The sequence below is a fragment of the Schistocerca piceifrons genome, chromosome 3 (genome assembly GCF_021461385.2).
Source record: "Schistocerca piceifrons isolate TAMUIC-IGC-003096 chromosome 3, iqSchPice1.1, whole genome shotgun sequence".
Lineage (NCBI taxonomy): Eukaryota > Metazoa > Arthropoda > Insecta > Orthoptera > Acrididae > Schistocerca > Schistocerca piceifrons.
In genome coordinates this window covers 486,373,384-486,393,913 of record NC_060140.1, presented here as the reverse complement: position 1 = coordinate 486,393,913, position 20,530 = coordinate 486,373,384, and the positions used below count along the sequence as shown (strand labels likewise).

General features: G+C 42.9%; 2 protein-coding genes across 2 annotated transcripts; one reads left to right on the top strand and one right to left on the bottom strand.

Annotated features, from left to right (window-relative positions):
* Positions 1 to 1,837: 1,837 nt before the first annotated feature.
* On the bottom strand, positions 1,838 to 4,409 carry LOC124788753 (cuticle protein 38-like). The gene is made up of 2 exons (XM_047256035.1): positions 4,398 to 4,409; positions 1,838 to 2,226 (listed from the first exon to the last, which is right to left on the bottom strand). Exons 1-2 carry the CDS (start codon positions 4,407 to 4,409, stop codon positions 1,909 to 1,911), a joined length of 330 nt encoding a protein of 109 aa, XP_047111991.1. The 3' UTR covers positions 1,838 to 1,908.
* An 11,598-nt stretch (positions 4,410 to 16,007) lies between these two features.
* On the top strand, positions 16,008 to 19,348 carry LOC124787738 (cuticle protein 38-like). Its single transcript, XM_047254593.1, has 2 exons — positions 16,008 to 16,037; positions 18,972 to 19,348. The coding sequence occupies exons 1-2, from the start codon at positions 16,026 to 16,028 to the stop codon at positions 19,275 to 19,277; spliced, it is 318 nt and encodes a 105-aa protein (XP_047110549.1). The 5' UTR covers positions 16,008 to 16,025; the 3' UTR covers positions 19,278 to 19,348.
* The last annotated feature ends 1,182 nt before the right edge of the window (positions 19,349 to 20,530 follow it).

Genomic DNA, 20,530 nt, shown 5'->3' with positions numbered 1-20,530 from the left:
ATTTAAACTTCATAATGTGCATTGCTTTCTCCAAAACGAAGAAGTGTTAAGACGTTGACAATATTAATATCTCATTTCACATAGCTTCATCCCGGCATAAGTTGAAATTTTGTTGTTGTTTCGGTCGTATTCAGTCAGAAGTTCTCCACGCTACTCTATCCTGCTGAAGCCTCTTCATCTCCGAAAAACTATTGCAACCTACATCCTTCTGAATCTTCTTAGTGTGTTGGTGTCCCTTTACGACTTACGAAACTCCGCACCCACCTATACTTGCCTCGATTCCCGGTGGGGTCTTGGATTTTCACCTGCCTCGAGATGACTGGGTGTTTGTGTTGTCCTCATCAGTCATGTAAGTGACGAGTTTGAACTGAGCAAAGGTTGGGAATTCGTACGGGCGCTGGTAACCACGCAGTTGAAAGACCCACAAACCAATCATCATAATCAGCATCATCATCATACTTGCCTCCAGTAATAAGTTTCTGATTCCGTGATATCTCAGAATGTGTCCTACCAACCGATCCCTTCTTCTCGTGACGTTGTGCTACAGAGTTGTCCTCCCGTCAATCCTCTCCAGTTCCTCCTCATTAGTTACGTGACCAACCCATCTAATCTTCAGCATTCTTCTGTAGCACTACGTTTGGAAAGCTTCTGTTATCTTCTTGTCTAAACTGTTTAACTTCAATGTTTCCTTCTATACATGGCTATACTCCATACAAACACATTCAGAGAAGACTTCAAATGGTTCAAATGGCTCTGAGCACTATGGGACTTAACTTCTGAGGTCATCAGTCCCCTAGAACTTAGAACTACTTAATCCTAACTAACCTAAGGACATCACACACATACATGCCCGAGGCAAGATTCGAACCTGCGACCGTAGCGGTCACGCGGCTCCAGATTGTAGCGCCTAGAACCGCACGGCCACTCCGGCCGGCAGAGAAGACTTCCAGTCGCTTAAATCTATACTCGATTTTAACAAATTTCTCTTCTTCAGAAACGCTTTCCTTGCCATTGCCAGTCTAAATTTTATATCCTCCCTACTTCGACCATCATCAGTTATTTTGTTCCCCAAATAACAAAACTCATTTACTACTTTAAGTGTCTCATTTCCTAATCTAATTGCCTCAGCATCACCCGACTTAATTCGAGTTGAATCCATTATCCTCGTTTTGCTTTTGTTTATGTTCAACTTATATCCTCCTTTCAAGACACTGTCCATTCCGTTCAGCTGCTCTTCCAGGTCCTTTGCTGTCTCTGACAGAATTACAATGTCATTGGCAAACATCAAAGTTTTTATTTATTTCATCTAGACTTTAATTCCTGCTCCAGAATTTTCTTCGGTCTTCTTTACTGCTTGGTCGACGTACAAATTAAATAATATTGGGGATAAGCTACAACCGTGTCTCACTCGCTTCTCAACCACTGCTTCCCTTTCATGCCCCTTGTCTCTTATAGCAGCTGTCTGCTTTCTGTACAAGTTGTAAAGAGCCTGTGTCTTACCGCTGCTGCCTTCAGAATTTCAAAGATAGTGTTACAGTCAACGTTGTCAAAACATAAAACGTATCTTCTAGAAGTTGTAGAATCAGTATTGCCTCACGTGTTCCTACATTCCTGCTGAATCCAAGCTGATCTTTCCCGAGGTCGTTGAAATTTTATCCTTCAGCATTTAAAAAAATCATTTACTATACAGCTGTGTGCAAGGTATGAATGCATCGTTGAATCAATTGTTTCTCCGTACATTTGAACGTCGCTCTCCAGTAGAACCAGAACAAGGAGTTCCAGATTCTCAAACTTCCAACAGTAGAAGGAAGGGAAAGGTAGGCAGAAATGTAATGTAGCTGGTTTACGAAATCTTTAATAAATAAAGATGAGCCACTGGGTTTGGCACGTCACCTAGAGGCGTCGATCTTAGTGGACCTTGAGCAGAGGAGCAGCGACAGCAGGGGCGGCGTAGGCCAGAGGGGCGTGGACGGCGGGGGCGGCGTAGGCCACGGGGGCAGCGTAAGCCACGGGGGCTGCAGCGACTGCGGGGGCGGCCAGGACGCGAGCCGTCTGCGAGATCCTGTACGTGTTGGCGATGGAGGAGGCGGCGGGCGCCACGGCCACTGGGGCGTGGGCCACAGCCACGGCGGGGGTGGCCACGGCAGGCGCCACGGCGACAGCGGGGGCGGCGTAGCCTCCCAGGTAGCCGGCGTGGGCGGCGGCCACGGCGCAGAGAAGGATCACCTGTGACACAACAGGATTGCGTTAAAGACCTCAGATGAAGTTGAATGATGCTATAACAAGACAAATACATTACCTGTAAATTTACGGTTTTAGCTTCATTAATCTATGTTCATAATATAAAGCCAAGGTATGTACAAGACGGTGTTTGGAACGAATTTGAGTGTTTTTGTATTCCAATTATGTCATGGGTAAATTGCAGAAGAAACGTTTTACTATGTGCTTCTGCCATATTTTCTGTAATTTCTTCATGACCTTTCATATAAACCATCTAAATATGTAGGACTGCTATTTATTGTGACTTTCAAGTCCTATGTTTCAGAGAACTGTATGAATAACTTACGTATATTGTTCTGACTTGCAATACTATTCCTCAAATATTTCTATAATGCACTTGTTATCTTTAATCATACAAAGGTTTTGTTTTATTTTACAATTTCTTTTCTTTTATGGCTATTATAACTTGATAATTAGGTCAGTGTGATAAAATGAAGTAATTTTGAATGAAAGAGACGGCCTAGCTGTAGATTTAACGCGAGTGACTGCTTCTAAATACGTTGTAGATACCAGAAGAGTTCAGAATGATCTAGATATGCGGAAGGACCTGACTGTCCGGCTGGAGAGCCCTTGAAGACTAATGTTTTGATAAAGGCCTGAGTTTACACTATTTTTATAACTAGCAATTGGAAAAATGTGGCTAAGGTTTATTGTTTGCATAAAGTGTGTTATAAAACTTGTGTTCGTCACAAACAAAGATGATTTTTAGGGTTCTGTGCCTGAGTCGTTAAAAACAGAATTCTTATAGAATCACTCTGGTGTCCGGCTATTTGTCTGTCCGTCTCTCTGTCCGACTAGTAAAAACCCTTTCCTTCAGGAACAGTACAGGTATCAAGTTCAGATTTATCTTACGTACTGGGGTCTACGGACCCTTGGTGATGTAAGAAAAACGTTTCTGAGTCAGTGCACTCAAAAGAATCGTCCATTTATGTCACGTGCTTTGATACTCGAAAACTCACTCATGAAAACCTATAGCGTACTTCCCGTTGAACTAGAATCATCAAGTTTGGCAAGCATCAAAGTGTCAAATTTACATGGAATTCGTAATCTGACAAAAATCTCAGGAACTACTGCACGGAATTTGACCTGGTTTCTAGAAATAGGTAGAATGATTCAAGAGGAAGATTTCTGTAAATAATTTACAAACATTTCTTGCTAAATGGCTGAGCTACGATGAAATGAAGTCACCAGCCGCAATGAAAACGATGCCTTTGCATTTAGCGTTGGTAGGAGTAAGGCCGTTTTGCTACTACCGTGTTGACAGTCTGTTCCTACGACGTGTACAGCATCCGTAATGTCTCGAAGCAAAGTAATGCTGGTGATCAGTACGGGATTGCGCTTCCATTGTTTGAGTTGAGGTTCCAATATCCCATAAGGTATCCACTGAAGCATCCCATAGAACAATTAGACATATTAGTAACAACAATATCCCTATGACCGGTTGTATCCTTTTCCTCTCTGGTCAAACCTTATCAGTAATCATAACAGGGACAAGTGCATAAAAAGTTGTGTTCGGTTGTCTTGGGGGACGAGACCAAACAGCGAGGACATCGGTCTCATCGGATTAGGGAAGGACGTCGGCGGTGCTCTTTCAAAGGAACTATCCCGACATTTGCATGGAGCGATTTAGGGAAATCACGGAAAACCTAAATTAGGATTGCCAGACGCGGGATTGAACGGTCGTCCTCCCGAATGCGGGTCCATTGTGCTAACCACTATGCCGCCTCTCTCGATCAGAGAAAGTCAACGCATGTGCAACTGCCAGTTAGCGTAGCATGTTAACAAAACTCAAAAGTTAATAAAATAAATGAAAAATTACAACAGCAAATGCAAATAACAAAAAATGAGTTACTTAAAATCAAAACATTCTCGAAAGGGTTGAAGTTCCCTGGATTGATATTGTGTTAGTATCGATTTCGATAAGAGGCGAAAACTGTCCAGATTCTCGTTTCCTGGGATCGGTGGACTGTCTATACGCGTAATTAAGTTGGTACGGAAGCCTCGGTGCGCGACACCTACTCTCAGTTGCCCGGACTTCTAGCAGTCCAGTAGTCCAGCAGGCCCAGTACACTAGAGGCCCTGTGCGTTCGCTTATCTGGCTGGGTCGTGCTACTCACCAGCTTGTACATGATGGTAGGGCGTCTGTTGTCGTCTGCTGGCAACTGATGCCGTTGGCCCGCCTGGCCACCTTATATACCGGCCCTCTGTGGGTCAGGCGGCCTCCGGCACTCGCACTCGCAGTCCGACACCAGGCTCTCGCAGCACTATGCTGTCCTTGGTCTCGTTCCGTTTGACTTATCCAGGTGTAGTGTAGCTGATCCCTTCCGTAATGTGATGATTTATAATATAATTTATCAGGTCTACAACATTGCTTCCGCCGTTTTGCAATAGGCGACAATAGCGGCAAGTTGGGTTCAGGTGGTTGGTCATAGGTGTAATACAATAAGCTTAGGCATCTGTAAACATAAAGCCATAAAAATATTAGTCGATTTGCGATCGCATCGTAAGGTTATTCCCGATTAAGTACGTCAACTTACGTACCCATTTCTCGCCATTTGCGGAAAGTTTTAATTTTCTGCTTTACCATGAATAAACCTGCGGCTGTGTCTCTTAAAATGCTGGGTAAGACCAATTGTGAGGGAACTACTAGTGGAAGAACGTGCAGAGAATGTTTCGAACGCCTTAAGAACGGTGGTTTTGATGTCGAAGATCGGCATGGCGGTGGAAGACAGAACGTTTTCGTAGCTACTGAAACAGACGAAGACAGTCACAGGACATCATTATCGAAAGCAACTGATGCGTTCGAGCCCAGCACTGAAGCACAAACGGCCAAAATACAGCGACAGACACGTAAAAGCAATTTTGCAGCAGGTCAGTGCTCGACCCCATGTCGCAAAACCCGTAAAAATATACATGGAAACGTGGAAAAGAGAAGTTCTATCCCTCCCACCATATTCCCCATACGTTGCTCTCTGACTACCACCTTTTCGATCAGTGGCATACAGTCTGGCTGACCAGCACTTACAATCATATGAAGAAGTGCAAAATTGAATCGATTCATGGATCCCCACAAAAAACGCCCAGTTCTTTCGCCACGGGATTCGTATGCTATCCGAAAGATGGGAGAATGTAGTGACCAGCGACGGGCAATACTATGAATCACAATTTTTTATAAGTTTTTCAAAATAAAACCCCGAACTTCGAGAAAAAATGGTGGAAGCAAAGTTGTAGACCTAGTATATTTCATGTACGCATGATGCAAAACAAAAAGGCGCTTTGACATCCAGTCGGCAAACGAGGTCATTAGAGATGGATCTCAATCTCAGAACAGAGACGAATTTTCTAGGGATTCGGTCACGTCCTAGTCAAAGGGACCAGTCTGGCACTTGCCGTAAGGCTATACGAGTATATGGAAACCACACAAGACCTAGGTTTCTTTCATCTATCGCTGGATAGGATTTTCAACTTCGGTCCTTCCTAAAGCGAGTATCTTAACCACCGCTCAACCTGCTTAGTATCTGAGGTACAGCCACTGAGCAGTCTGTGGGTAGAGGGATGGTGTTACAACATCGATTACGTTCCCCAAGTTAAGCTCCTCATTCTTTATCACTGATGGATATGTTTTGTCGATTAGTAAGCTGATACTGTTTATTGTCCCTAACTACAGGAATTAATTTTTTGTCTTTTAGTCGGTTAGTGTTGATCATAGGAGATGTCTGTATTTTAATATCGCAATCTACATCATGTGTTTGGTGTTAATGAAAAAAAATTGTGAGTGTTTCTTAAAGAATTATTTGCACTATGTGCTGTGATTTTTGGATCATAAGCTGGCCTGATTATGGGACTTGGTACTAAAACAGGTAGCCAGTAGGCAAATTTATAAAGTACAACTATAGACCAAAATAAATAATAACGAAATAGAATGAGATTTTCACTCTGCAGCGGAGTGTGCGCTGATATGAAACTTTGCCTTTCGCGGGTAGAGCACTTGCCCGCGAAAGGCAAAGGCAAAGGTTCCGGGTTCGAGTCTCGGTCCGGCACACAGTTTTAATCTGCCAGGAAGTTTCAATTACGAAACAGTTTCGCATTTTGCGGCTATCCATTGCCGTCAGCTGTTAACCACACACCAAAATTTGTGCCGGACCAGGACTCGAACCTGAATTCCCGCTTAGTGTGAGCGGTCCCCTACATCACTTCAACTGTCTGAACACGCCCTCAGGACCGATCCAAACCTCCATATGCCAACTCATATTCTCTCATAATTCCTGATACTGCACAGGGAGACAAATATATCGTCATTTTAGCCTGTCGAGGCACGGATACATTACTGATGGCTACAATGTTTCTATACAGTGTCTTTACTTTCACGATACAGTGTCATTCAGACATGCATACATGGACATTGTATTGTAAAGGTACCTACACTGTATAAACACAGGCATTCTACCGATCAATAAAGTAAATACTGTTTTGTTAAAAGGGATATGAAAGTATCTGTAAACGCAGCGTTGCCCCCGTATTAGATGTATGATCTAAGGCGGAACAAATACGCTATTCATCGAGATACAGTCTGATATGCCGTTAAAGAGCCCCTTGAACTTGCCTCAACAGTATATTTGATGAGAAAGAGATGTTTTCTCGTTGCGCGAAGTGCGTTCCTATCAAGTTTCGTGCCGTATGGGGCAACCACGACTAAAGAAGATAACTGCTACCACCACCTTCAGTTTGTATTGATTTGAAATTTCGAATGAAACCAGTACTAGAATCGTGTTTGCCATTAGAAGTGCCGTTTATCAAAATGTTGCGCTATGTCGTAGATAACTAACAGAATTTCCTCTGTCACAATATATCTATCGTTTACCGTTTATCGCGTACTGCGTACAACGCATTCATCGTACAGAAATTTTATGGCTTGGTCATTATAGTAATTTACGTGGTCCTTCCCATTTTGACTCTCTTATAGCTCCCAACGAGGTGAACCTAACAAGAATTTGAGTGTATCACACAGGAGGAGATTTCTATTTCTTCACACTACGTACAGAATGAGAGCCATAGATCTACATAAACATGAGGATAGTGCAATGAAGTTCCAGTAAATTGTCATATAGCAATTAGCATTAATTTTCGTCACGTGTTTGGTGATGATGAGAAGAATTTTTACAGGCCAACGAACTGCTTCGGATGAAGTCCTCTTGCAGACAGCCACTCCTTTTTCTTCATATATACATCAGCTGGCAATTGGTAACAAATCCTGCCTTCTGTACATGGTAAATTCAGATATAATTCCAGAAAGTCGTGTTGATCATTAAGAAGACTTTCTTAAATAATGCATGCAACGGCTAGAGGACACCATGTACAGTACAGAAGACACTCCATATTGTTGACTTTTGCCAATTACATGGCCTTTTCTTTTTTTGCTGCGGTCTAATGTAGAACATTTCTCACCGCATTACGACATGTCTACGGGGACTCCTTAAATAAACAATATTAACTTATAATTAACTTGTACATACATAACGTAGTACAATAAGATGAGTGTATGAAACGAACCTGAATTCCGTGGCGTGGGTTCCCAAATTAAAAGAAGGATCTTATGCTACTCACACCAAACATCTAAAAAAAAGATAAGTAAAATAGAGGCAGGGACCATAAGCCACATCAATGAATGTACAGATCTTTGTCGTCAGTGTTCTCACTGGTCTGATGCAGCCCTGAATGAATTCCTTTCCTCTGCCAACCCCTTCATGCACACAAGCACTTACACCCAAATTCCTGATGACTTTTTGCATATGTTCCTACACAGATTTTATTCTCTACGCCTACTTCCAATACCACGGAAGTTATTCCTCCATTATGAACGCAAGTCCTATGATTCCGTCCCTTCTCCTAATTCCTAATCGTGTTTTCCACGTATCCCTTTACTCGCCATTTCTCGGAGAACCTCCTCATTTCTTATCAGGCAACTTTATTTTCAGTTTCCTTTTATAATAACGCATCTCAAACGCTTCGATTCCCTTCTTTTCTTTACTATACAGAGTCCGTGATTTACATGCATAGAGTTCTACGCTCCAGGTATACATTCTCAGAAAATTATTCCCGAAATTACGTACTATGTTCGATAATAGCAGACATATTTAGCGGGGAGTGCTGCCTTGGCCTGTGCTAATAGGCTTCATACACCCTTCTTTCTTCGTCCGTAATGCGTTATTTTTTTCGAAGGTAACAGAATTCCGGCACTTTGTCCCAGTTTTGATGGTTTATCGAAAATCTTATTTCTGTTACTCCTAATTATTTTCGCCTTTCTTTGTTATACTCACAGCACGTAATCTGTGCTCATAAGACTGCTTACTACACTAAACAGGTCCTTTAATTCCTTCTCACTTTCACTGAGAATAGCAATATCACCGGCAGATATTTCCATTGGTATACATTCACCCTGAATATTAGTCCGTCTCCTGAAGCTTTGCTTTATTTTCATCATAACTTATTAATTAAGGTATTGGTTGAACATTGGTAAAGAACTACTGCGTCACTGCCTTATGTCCAATTTACTCTGCGATCTTTTGTCTACGTATTCCACTCCAAATGTTTCCCCTTGGTTTTTGTATATACTGTTTATTGCCCTTCTGTGCTTATAGGTTACACCTGATCCTATGAAGCAGTCTTGGTCTTTATCTTTTTTAAAAAGAAGTATTGCGCTATCAAGCATAACGCCAGAACTGCGCCTGTGATGGCTTTACCTTCCAGTCTGACCCTAATACATACATCAAAGAAGTTTTGCATCATCCCTGTTCCCAGAAACCCTGAAGATCGACGTTGACTGTGGATATTGTGTCACAGACACAGTCCCCTTGACTGTTCAGAGATGTCACTAACCCTCCCAAAGATGTAAACAACCACGTATGAACAGCGCCTATTAGACGGAGGGAATCCGACAGCCGATCAGTTCCAGTCATTCCACCAGGAAGGAGGTTCACGGCTCGTGTTGTCTGTAGTTCAACCATGCCTAGACGATCAATACCGCGGTTAGATGGAGTCCGCATTGTTACTTCGTGCCAGGAATGGCTCTCAACAAGGGAAGTCTCCAGTCGTCTCGGAGTGAACCAAAGCGATGTTGGTCGGACATGGAGGAGATACAGAGAGACAGGAATTGTCGATTACATGCCTCGCTCAAGCCGTCCAAGGGCTACTACTACAGTGGATGACCGCTGCCTACGGATTATGGCTTTATAGTTAGGGCTGCGCGACGCTTGATTGCGAATATTAACACGTCTTTATCTCGGAATGCATATGTTTTCGGACCCATGTTTGTTAGACTTATTTTTCTTGCTTCGATGAGTACTATCACCTATCGAAGAATTCGACACCTTTTTTTGAACACCCTGTGTCAACCAGTGTACAGCTACAAGGAATTTTATATACATCGGTTGTAACCAAAAGATGTCGCATATCTTTTGCCAATTTTAAACATTTATTTTCCACACAATACTTGCTTAACACTTTACCGATGCAATCCGTAATCGTACTGATGAACGAAAGGAAAACTTTCCCTTTGGGTGGCCGTCGTCCCTCGTCGATCCTGGTTCTCTCCCTAGAGCGATGTGCTCGATCTATGTCCTTGTTGGAATAACGGTTCTTCTCAAATGTCGACCGTAGATGACACTTAGCCCAAGGGAGAGAATCAGGATCGACGAGGAACAACAGCCATGCAAAGGGAAAGTTTTCCTTCCGTTCATCAGTAGGATAACAGATCGCATTGGGAAAGTGTTAAGAAAGTATGGCGCAGAAACTGCCTTCAGACCCAACAAGAAGGTAAAAGAATACTTAAGATTGGCAAAAGATGTAATACATCCTTCGGCTATACAAGGGTATATACGAAATACCCTGTAGTTGTAGACTGGTTTATACAAGTACCACAAAAAAAAAGTTTTAACACCCACCTGATTGAACACAAGAGGAATTCCTGTCTGGGACTTACGAATGAATCGGCCGTAGCGGAACATCTTTATCAAGAGGATGACCATGAAATAAAATTCACTGGAGACGAGTGTCATATCGAAAACATCTCATTATTACGCCTGTATGTGAACTTAGAACTACTTAAACCTAACTAACCTAAGGACATCACACACATCCATGCCCGAGGCAGGATTCGAACCTGCGACCGTAGCGATCGCGCGGTTCCAGACTGAAGCGCCTAGAACCACTCGGCCACACTGGCCGTCTGTAGAGAAGCTATTGAGGTTTATAAACACCGCAGTAATTTTAACAGAAAAGAGGTAGGTGTTAAATTAGATAAAATTTGGATGTCAACATTGCAACGTAATGGCGGAGAACGATTACTGGGGTAATCCCAAAAGCAAGGTCTCCTATTTTTTTATAATTACATAAACCCGTTCATTTCTAAAGTGATTTATATCAGTTTACAGCTTGAACATTTAGCTATGTTTCGCCATAATTACCATTTCCGTCGATGCATTTTTGTAGACGCTGTGGCACCTTTCGTATTCCCATGTCATACCAGCTCGCCGCCATGCTGTTCAGAAAGTTACGAACTGGCGTGATTGCTGCTTGGTCTCAGGTGTAAAGTGGTATGCTCAGGTTTCGTCACCCGTGACAATTGAGTCCAGAAAGTTATTCTGTTTGGCTGCAAGGCGGTGAAGAAATGCGCTGGAAGCATCACCTCGTTGCCGAATGTGGTCCTCAGTCAGTATGCGTGGCACCCATCTAGCGCACACCTTCCGGTAGTTCAATGTTTCCGTTAAAATTCTGTGCGCGGTGCTTCGGGAAACCTCAGGAACCAACGTGCAGAGATCATCCAAGGTGATCCGCCGATCTTCACGCATGCTTTGCTCAACCTTCAACACTGTCTCGTCAGAAATTGACGGTCTCCCGCTGCTTTGTTCGTCATGAATTTCGGTCCGACCAGCTGCAAACTCTCTAAACAACTTACGAACAGTTTTGACATCCATGCACGACTCACCATACACTTCCGTCAGTTGGCGATGGATTTCAATCGGCGCAGTGCCCTTTGCGTTCAAAAATCGAATAACTGCGTGCAATACGCACTTGGCGGTAACATCCAACGGGAGCTCCATTCTCAACGGCTGCCAATCCAACACTGGGTGCCTCAGCGCGGCGTGCGCATGTTTACACACAGCATGTGAAGCACTCTTCATAACAGTGTGACCAACAGCCACACAAACAGAGTTCTGTACTTATGAAAAAATTGGAGACCTTACTTTTGGGATTACCCTCGTACTTTCAATCGAGAATGTTGACACTACCAGAGATAATCTCACAGCTGAAGTCAAGTGATGGACTGTGATGTTCTCTACACTGCACATATATTCGAGGCTTCGTCAAGCTCTAGTAGCAATTCGTCACTTTACCTCTGAAGATGTATCCCACATTCAAGAGAAAACATCAGGAGAAAGTTCTATACATCGACCACAGCCTGTTGGCCCGGAAGTTTTAAGTGATGTCAGTATCAACCTTGAAAGCTTACATTATAGTCTATAGTTTGCTTCTGACTGCCTGGGTGAAAATCTCGTTTCACGTTACTGTATAGTTAAGCACAGTCGGAGGTGGGCAGGTTCTCACGTCTTTCAGAATTTGACGGAAAAACTTCAGGAATGGACTCCTCATACAAAAAGAAGAAAGGAGCCTAGTAAACATGGCTTCTAAAATGTATACCTTAAGAGCTATGAGCCCTTTTTTTATTTTGGTAACGTGAAACAAATCTCTTTTTAATGCAAGGTCTTTGCTTTACATATTTTGGAAGAGTGTAGTATGGAACGAAACAAGAAAAAAAATCCAGTAAACATGGGATCTAAAACGTATACTTTAAAAGATGCGAGAACTTGTTTATATTGGCTACTGTGAAACACTTCTATTGAACTTGCTCATAGTTGTTAACATATGCAGTTTACAGCCATTGTTTACTGGACATTTGTTATTGCTTTGCTTCATACTACCTTTTCCCAGAATATGGAAAGCAAAGAGGTTTTAGTAGAAGAGAGATGTTTCACAGTATCGAAGATGAAGAAGCGCCCGTAGGTCTTAAGGTATGCATTTTAGAGCTCATGTTTACTAGACAATTTTTCTTCTTTTTACATGAGGAATCCTTTCCTAAAGACTTCACAGAAGCTCTCCTAGTTCTGCAAGGTTCGCAGGAGAGCTTCTGTGAAGTTTGGAAAGTAGGTGACGAGGTACTGGCGGAAGTAAAGCTATGAGGACGGGGCGTGAGTCGTGCATGGGTAGCTCAGATGGTAGAACACTTGTCCGCGAAAGGCAAAGGTCCCGAGTTCGAGTCTCGGTCCGCACACAGTTTAATCTGCCAGGAAGTTTCATATCAGCGCACACTACGCTGCAGAGTGAAAATCTCATTCTGGAATGCAATAAGTATTTTACACCTTTCAGTACTGTGTACGTGGAGATTATCTCGCTCTAGTTGTATACCGTTTCTTGCGTGGGGATTTCTATGTATGATATTCACTTGCTTCCTACGGAATAAATACAGTACAGAAGACTCATGAGACAGATATTCAACACAAAGCGTTTCTGGATTCTCGTTCTTCCGTGTATTCAGCTCTCTCTTATACAGGACCTCCTGTGCTGGAACACAATAGCAGTAACACACAACACTAATGTAGGGATACATTTGGGAATCAGATCAACCGAGATTGGCTCTGAGCACTATAGGACTTAACATCTGAGGTCATCAGTCCCCTAGAACTTAGAACTACTTACACCTAACCAACCCAAGGACATCACACACATACCTGCCCAAGGCAGGATTCGAACCTGCGACCGTCCTCTTCTTGAGTACTGCTGCGCTGTGTCGGGTCCACATCAGACAAGACTGACTTAAGACATCGACAGGGTCCGAAAAAGGGCAGCTCGGTTAGTATTATCGCTAAATAGGGGTGAGAGTTTCAACGACATGGTAGGCAATTGAGGGTGACAATCATTATGACAAAAGCGTTTTTCGTTATGGCAGGATCCTTCCAATAAATTTTAATCAGTGACTTTCTCCTGCGAACGAGAAAATATATTGTTTGCGGCCGACTACAAATGGAGGAATGTTCATTGTAATAAAATGAGAGAAAGCATGTTTAAGTGTTCGTCTCTTTCCGCCGCTATTCGAGAACTGAACTGTTGAGAGATAGCTTCAACAGGGTTCGATGAACTTTCGGTCACGAGTTTAATTCTGAATTGCAATGCAGTAACGTAGATGTGGTCGTAGATGTAGAGTGACACTGCACTAATGTTACAAACGTCATGGGATATCCCCTAATATCGTTTAGCACCTCGTTTTGCCCGGTGTAGTGCAGTAACTCGGTGTGGCATCGGCTAAATAATTCGGAAGTCCCCTACAGAAATGTTGAGTCATGCTGACTCTATAGTGTGCATAACTGCGAAAGTGTTGCCGGCGCAGGATGTTCCGCACAAACTGACCATTCGATTATGTCCCATAAATGCCGATGAGATAATTGCCGGGTGATCCGGATGGCCAGTTCTATCGGTAGAATTGTCCAGAATGTTCTTCAAAGCACTCGTGAAAAAATGTGGTCAAGTGACATGATACCATAGTTTGGCAACATGAAGGCCATGAACGGCTGTTTAAAAATGCTTTCAGTATTACGTAACTTCAGTGAGTGGTCAGAAATCACTTTTTCAGTCACTCAGTGATCATACAGGCACCGAAACGTAAGATAAAAGAGAGAAGTACCAAATATTGAATTCGGTCTTCAGAAACTGTTTCACCGCTGAAGATCGTAATATTGTTCCTCGTTTCAACTATCGTACGAACGTCGGAATGGCAGATGTTGAGCTAACCGATTGCGGAATAGAAAAGAAGATATGGTCACTTTCTACTGGAAAGGCATCAATTCCGGATGAGACACTTGTGAGATTCTACAAACAGCAGGCGAAAGAACTTGCTCCCATTCTACCAGCGGTTTTTTCGTAGTTCTCTGGAGAAACGAAGGGTACCTAGCGACTCGAAGAAAGCCCAGGTCACTCCCATTTCGAAGAAGGGCCGTAGAACAGACGCACTAATTACGGCTTGTATCGTTGACGTCAGCCTGTTGTAGAATAAAAGAACATGTTTTACGGTCAAGAATAATGTCGGTTCAGGAGAAGAAAAATCTGCTCTATAAAAACATCAACATGGATTCCACAAACAGAGATCTTGCAAATCTCAGCTTCCTCTGTTCCTCCATGAGGTTCGTAGCACTGTACACAACGGCGCTCGGGATGATGCGGTGTTCCTTGACTTCAGGCAGACATTTGACACCATCCCGCACTGCCGTTCAGAGGAAAAAAAACGAGCTTACCGAATATCGGACCAGATTTTCGACCGGATTCAAGACTTCCTTGGCGATAGAACATGTCGCTCTTAACGGAACAGAATCTAAAAATGTAAAGGTAGTTTGGGGTTACGCATTGAAGTGTGTCAGGACCGTTACTGTTTACAGTGCATGTAAATGTTCTGACAGAAAGCGTAGGGAACTCTTTAAGACTTTTCACAATGATCAGATTCTCTATAAGATAGTAGTAAGGCCAGAAGAGAGTATCGATTTGCGGAAATACCTACTGAGGACTGATGAATGGTGCAGGCTCTGTCAGTTGACCATGAACTTAAATAAACGTAACATAGTGGGCAGACAGGAAAAGAAACACACATCTATACAGCTACACTACTGCTGGAAACAGTACCTACTGTAAAATATCTAGGAGTAACTTGAGTATTGTTCACCTCTCTGGAGCCCTTACCAGGTAGGGTGATAGAAGAGATAGAGAAAAATGAACGAAGAGCGGCAACAAACTCCAGTGGCAGACGCTGCAAGAGAGATTTTGTGCATCACAAGAGAGCTTTACTACTGAAATTTCGAGAGAATATTTCCGGAAAGCGTCGAACAACCTATTACTTCCTCTCAAGTACTTTTCAAGAATTCACCACTACGAGAAAATACGAGAAGTTTGAGCTATACAGAGGATTACCGACACTCCTTCTTCCAAAGCGCCACTTGCGACTATTATAGGGAAGGGGACATCAGTTAGTGGTACGAGAAGTATATGATGTAGATGTACATCCAAATCCGCAATGCACACAATTTCGTTATTTGCCGTCTCTCCTGTTACTGCAGTTTTAATCATCAACACTGACCGCTGTAGCTGATTGTGAAAGACAGGAAGATGGTGCTCCTTATATCTTTTCACAAGTGTCTACAATTGCAAGTATCGTGCAGAAACTGGAAGGAGATCAAAGTACTGCAAGAAATGAGCGAAGGCGCATTTGGGAGCAGTAGATGTAACGAAAGGAGGAATCAAGTATATATCACTTATGCATCACAATCATGTCGCAAGTATGGCCAACAGAACACGTCCAAAGACCTCATTAGCGTCAGTAACGCCCACTAAATTCTCTGCTGTCATCAAGTTGTGGTGATACCCAGCACGCGACCAAGGGCAAGGTGGGCGTACAGTTACAAATTAACACAGACGCGGTGGGCTGACCTAGTCTGCTGCGGCGGTCAGCTTCGGATTCGCAATCTGCAAACGCTGAACCAGAGCGCAAAGTGGATCAAGAGCACCGTCTGAGGGAGCTGTGGCCGTGTAGCGGGCAGAGGACGAGGGCGTGGCTCGCAGGCCACACAGCTACCGCCCGCTATATATACCGACGGCGAACCTGGCTGCGGCACCTGTTGCTCTAGCCGGACAACAACTCCCATCACAACATGTACAAGCTGGTGAGTTGCCTGCGCGATGACACACACTTCCGAGTGACTCAGGCCATTACTTCCCTTCTCTTGTTTCTTCAACTGTTTACCTCTGCTATGGCACTCTTTCTATCAGAAAAAACATACTTTTGAACAGTCAACACATATGAAGAGTAGACTATTGAGTAGTCGGTACAAATGAAGATTAGTCATAAAGTTTAAACTGTTGTGGTCTTCAGTCCAGAGACTGATTTGATGCAGCTCTCCATGTTACTCTATCCTGTGCAAGCTTCTTCATCTCCCAGTACCTACTGCAACCTACATCCTTCTGAATCTGCTTAGTGTATACATCTCTTGGTCTCCCTCTACGGTTTTTACCCTCCGCGCTACCCTCCAATACTAAATTGGTGATCCCTTGATGCCGCAGAATGTATCCTACCAATCGATCCTTTCTTCTAGTCAAGTTGTGCCACAAACTCCTCTTCTCCCCAATTATATTCAGTACCTCCCCATTAGTTATGTGATCCACCCATCTTATCTTCAGCATCCTTCTGGAGCACCACATTTCGAAAGCTTCTATTCTCTTTTTGTCTAAATTATTTATCGTCCACGTTTCACTTCCATACATGGCTACACTCCATACAAATACTTTCAGAAATGACTTCCTGACACTTAAATCTAAACTCGATCTTAACAAATTTCTCTTCTTCAGAAACTATTTCCTTGCCATTGTCACTCTACATTTTATATCCTCTCTATTTCGACCATGATTAGTTATTTTGCTCCCCAAATAGCAGAACTCATTTACTACTTTAAGCGTCTCATTTCGTAATCTAATACCAACACCATCACTCGATTTAATTCGACTACATTCCATTATCCTCGTTTTGCTTTTGTTGATGTTCATCTTATATCCTCCTTTCAAGGCACTGTCCATTCCGTTCAGCTGCTCTTCCAGGCCCTTTGCTGTCTCTGACAGAATTAAAATGTCATCAGCGAACCTCAAAGTTTTAATTTCTTCTCCATGGATTTTAATACCTACTCCGAATTTTTCTTTTGTTTCCTTTACTGCTTGTTCAATATACAGATTGAATAACATCGGGGATAGGCTACAACCCTGTCTCAGTCCCTTCCCAACCACTGCTTCCCTTTCATGTCCCTCAACTCTTATAACTGCCTTCTGGTTTCTGTACAAATTGTAAATAGCCTTTCGCTCCCTATATTTTACCCCTGCCACTTCCACAATTTGAAAGAAAGTATTCCAGTCAACATTGTTAAGAGCTTTCTCTAAGCCTACAAATGCTAGAAACGTAGGTTTGCCTTTCCTTAATCTATTTTCTAAGATAAGTCGTAGGGTCAGTATTGCCTCACGTGTTCCAACATTTCTACGGAATCCAAACTATCACCTCCTAAAGGAGTAAAGTTACATAATTAATGTACCCAGCCTTGGTGCACAGTGCAATGCCTGCGCCAGTGCACTACGGTACGTTCTTTATCGGTTTCTGCTCTACCTGCTAGTTGTATGATTTCCACTTTATTTAATCTAAAATTCAAATTTCGTGCCGTCTATCACGTAATTTCAATTTAACAGATATTTCGTCTTTCCTGCTTTGAGCGAGGATAGTTGAATCAAGTTGGGGGGGGGGGGGGTGTCGCTTTCAGTATCTTTCCATAGTATTTAACTTTAAAATTGTCTAGGAGTAGTTGCAAGAACGAAGAATTGCACAAAAGACAAGGTGTAGCAAGTGGAATGTGTCGGTATGTATTGCTCCTGGAGTTCAGTTGATATCTTACGCTAGCTAGCGTTATATAAAAGCAGGATGTCAGGATCGGATCGCAGTCTGTTGTTTGTCTAAGTCGTGATGCTTCTGCACAATAATAAAATGGGAATGGCGAAACATTTGATGCAATGCGATTCGAGTGATAAAACCGCTATTCACCAGATGATTTATTTTCCGACAAAGCGTCCTTTGGGCAAATGCTGTCCGTATTGAAGAGTAGGCGCAGCCAATAATTTCATACACTCGCGAAAATTGGAAGCTGTATTCTGCCTCGTCCACGATTCACGTACAGCCACAACGCTATGAACGGAAAGTACATTTCTAGAAGTTAATAACTCAGGAATGTTCTGGTTGCAAAATTATTAGGAGAACAATGATTTTAATTGCTTTTTAGTGAGTTTTCCATTGGTGACAATACTTATAACATGACAAGCACATTTCACGTTCTGTAATTGGGAGCTGATATCATCTAGTTAGTCTCCAAATGAAATGATGTAGTAGAGAGATTTCAGAGTGTCACAAATTTTACGACATTGAAAGTATTCAAAGTACTTTTAGGATTTTTCTTTTGCTGGAGAAATATTCTGATCTCTATTTTATCCGCCATCCCCACAACTCTCTCTCTATGTCTTTGTCTTTCTCTGTTTCTCTAGCACCGTTCCTTACACCCCTCAACCCCCAATCCACACTCACACACAACCATAAAAAACAGTATAGATAACTTGTTACTATATATAAGAAATTGTAAATTCTGTATTCAGCGGGCCTACTTACATTTTACTTAATTTACTTCATCCCTCTTCTATCGAGTAATTTACCTCAGTTGTGGGGTGCACATTATCTTTATTTAAGGTTACTGCCTCTAATTCTCCTTTCTGATACCATTGGAACAAATCCACAGTTGTAGACGAAATAAATGCTTGAACAGCTGTGTTCAATGCAGTTTCTTGCCTCTTACAGTAATTGTCATTCATAATCAAGACATTCAATTTTGGTGATGTAATGCACAGATCACAGCCGAGGTCGCGTATCAATCGATTTATTTTGATTGGCTTCCCTCTACACAGACGACTATGTTCATGTATTTGTAGCTCTAGTCCCACCATGTTGCAAGTGAATAGCTCCTCTTGCAACCACTGCCAACACGACCTTCTGTCGAGCTCTGAAATACGCGTTGTCGCAGGTGATCCTTCTGTGCGCCGTGGTCGCCGCCCACGCCGGCTACCTGGGAGGCTACGCCACCCCCGCTGTTGCCGTGGCCGCCCCCGCCGTGGCTGTGGCCCACGCCCCCGTGGCCGTGGCGCCCGCCGCCTCCTCCATCGCCAACACATACAGGATCTCGCAGACGGCCCGCGTCCTGGCCGCCCCTGCCGTCGCTGCCGCCCCCGTGGCCTACGCTGCCCCCGTGGCCTATGCCGCCCCCGCTGTCCACGCCCCTCTGGCCTACGCCGCCCCTGCTGTCGCTGCTCCCATCCTCAAGGTGCACTGAGAAGGGCAAATGTTAGTGATGTATCATCCATTCTGACTCATCGTTATTTAATAAAGACATCATAAACAGAATATATTTAATCTATGCTTCACTATTCCTTCTCTCCATTACTCCAGTCCTGTAGATGTCCTAAATCGTAGTTAAGCCAAGGTAAAACACTGTTACTTCTTAAGCTAATACAAATCGTGAAACCTCGAACAGGAAACAACAAACTTCAGAAGGTAGGCGGCGAAATCACGTAAGTGGCGCAGTCACCCAGTACTGTAGAAAGACTGCTATGTTGAATATTTATCTGTATTGGAAGCTAATGATGGTTAAGCAGTTCAGGCAGTAACAATGGACACACAGATAATACGATACAACGCAATGATCCTAGAGTACTCAACGGGCATGTGGAAACATGACGTAATGTCTTGGTAGCTGCTCTGTACGTGTCGAATATGAAATTTAGACGATTTTTTAGGGTAATTTTCTGAAATTTTAGTATTAGGAAACTTGGTCGCAGGTGGTTCCATTTAGAGTAATAATGCAATTCCGATTTATTCGGTTTCTTACCACAACTACCTTTCTTTCTGTGAAAATATCTTCACAACAGTGTAAAATTCTGTAAAATGCAAGATGCGGTTTCTCGTAGGTACCCATGTACAGATACAAAACATCTGTGATTTCTTTGTGTCGTTGCAGGAACCGATAGGCAAAACGTCATTGTACTGGTCTTACATGTGTTCAGTGAACCGCATACGAGGTATCAGCCAACTCTTCATTGCTGGACCTATCCATAAATCAGTGTATTGGTCTTAGCTAGCAAATAACACTGATAGAAAACACAAACTCGATATAAAACCCAGTATTACTGAATGCAAAGTTGATGCTGAAGAGTAAAGTAGGTATTATTGTACTTATAACATAGTACAATATTGTCAATATAATCCTTGCAGCACGAGGTAGGCCATGTACTATTCACCTACTTGCCCATCTGTTGGAAAATGCAACAAAGATGACAAATTGACGCAGAAATTTACATGCTGTACAGTCTACAGAGTATGGCAGTAATTTCAGGGAAGACTTCATATTATACTGAGAACGGCGATACAGCAAAATCAAGCAGAACAGGAACTCTGGCAAGATCAAACCAATTTCCAATCCCAAAGCCTGATATGGTTAACCTCTACCTAGTCAGATTAGAGAATGAGCATCGACAAATCAGAGCTCTTGGAATTCAAATATCGAATCGCAACACTGCATGACAAATT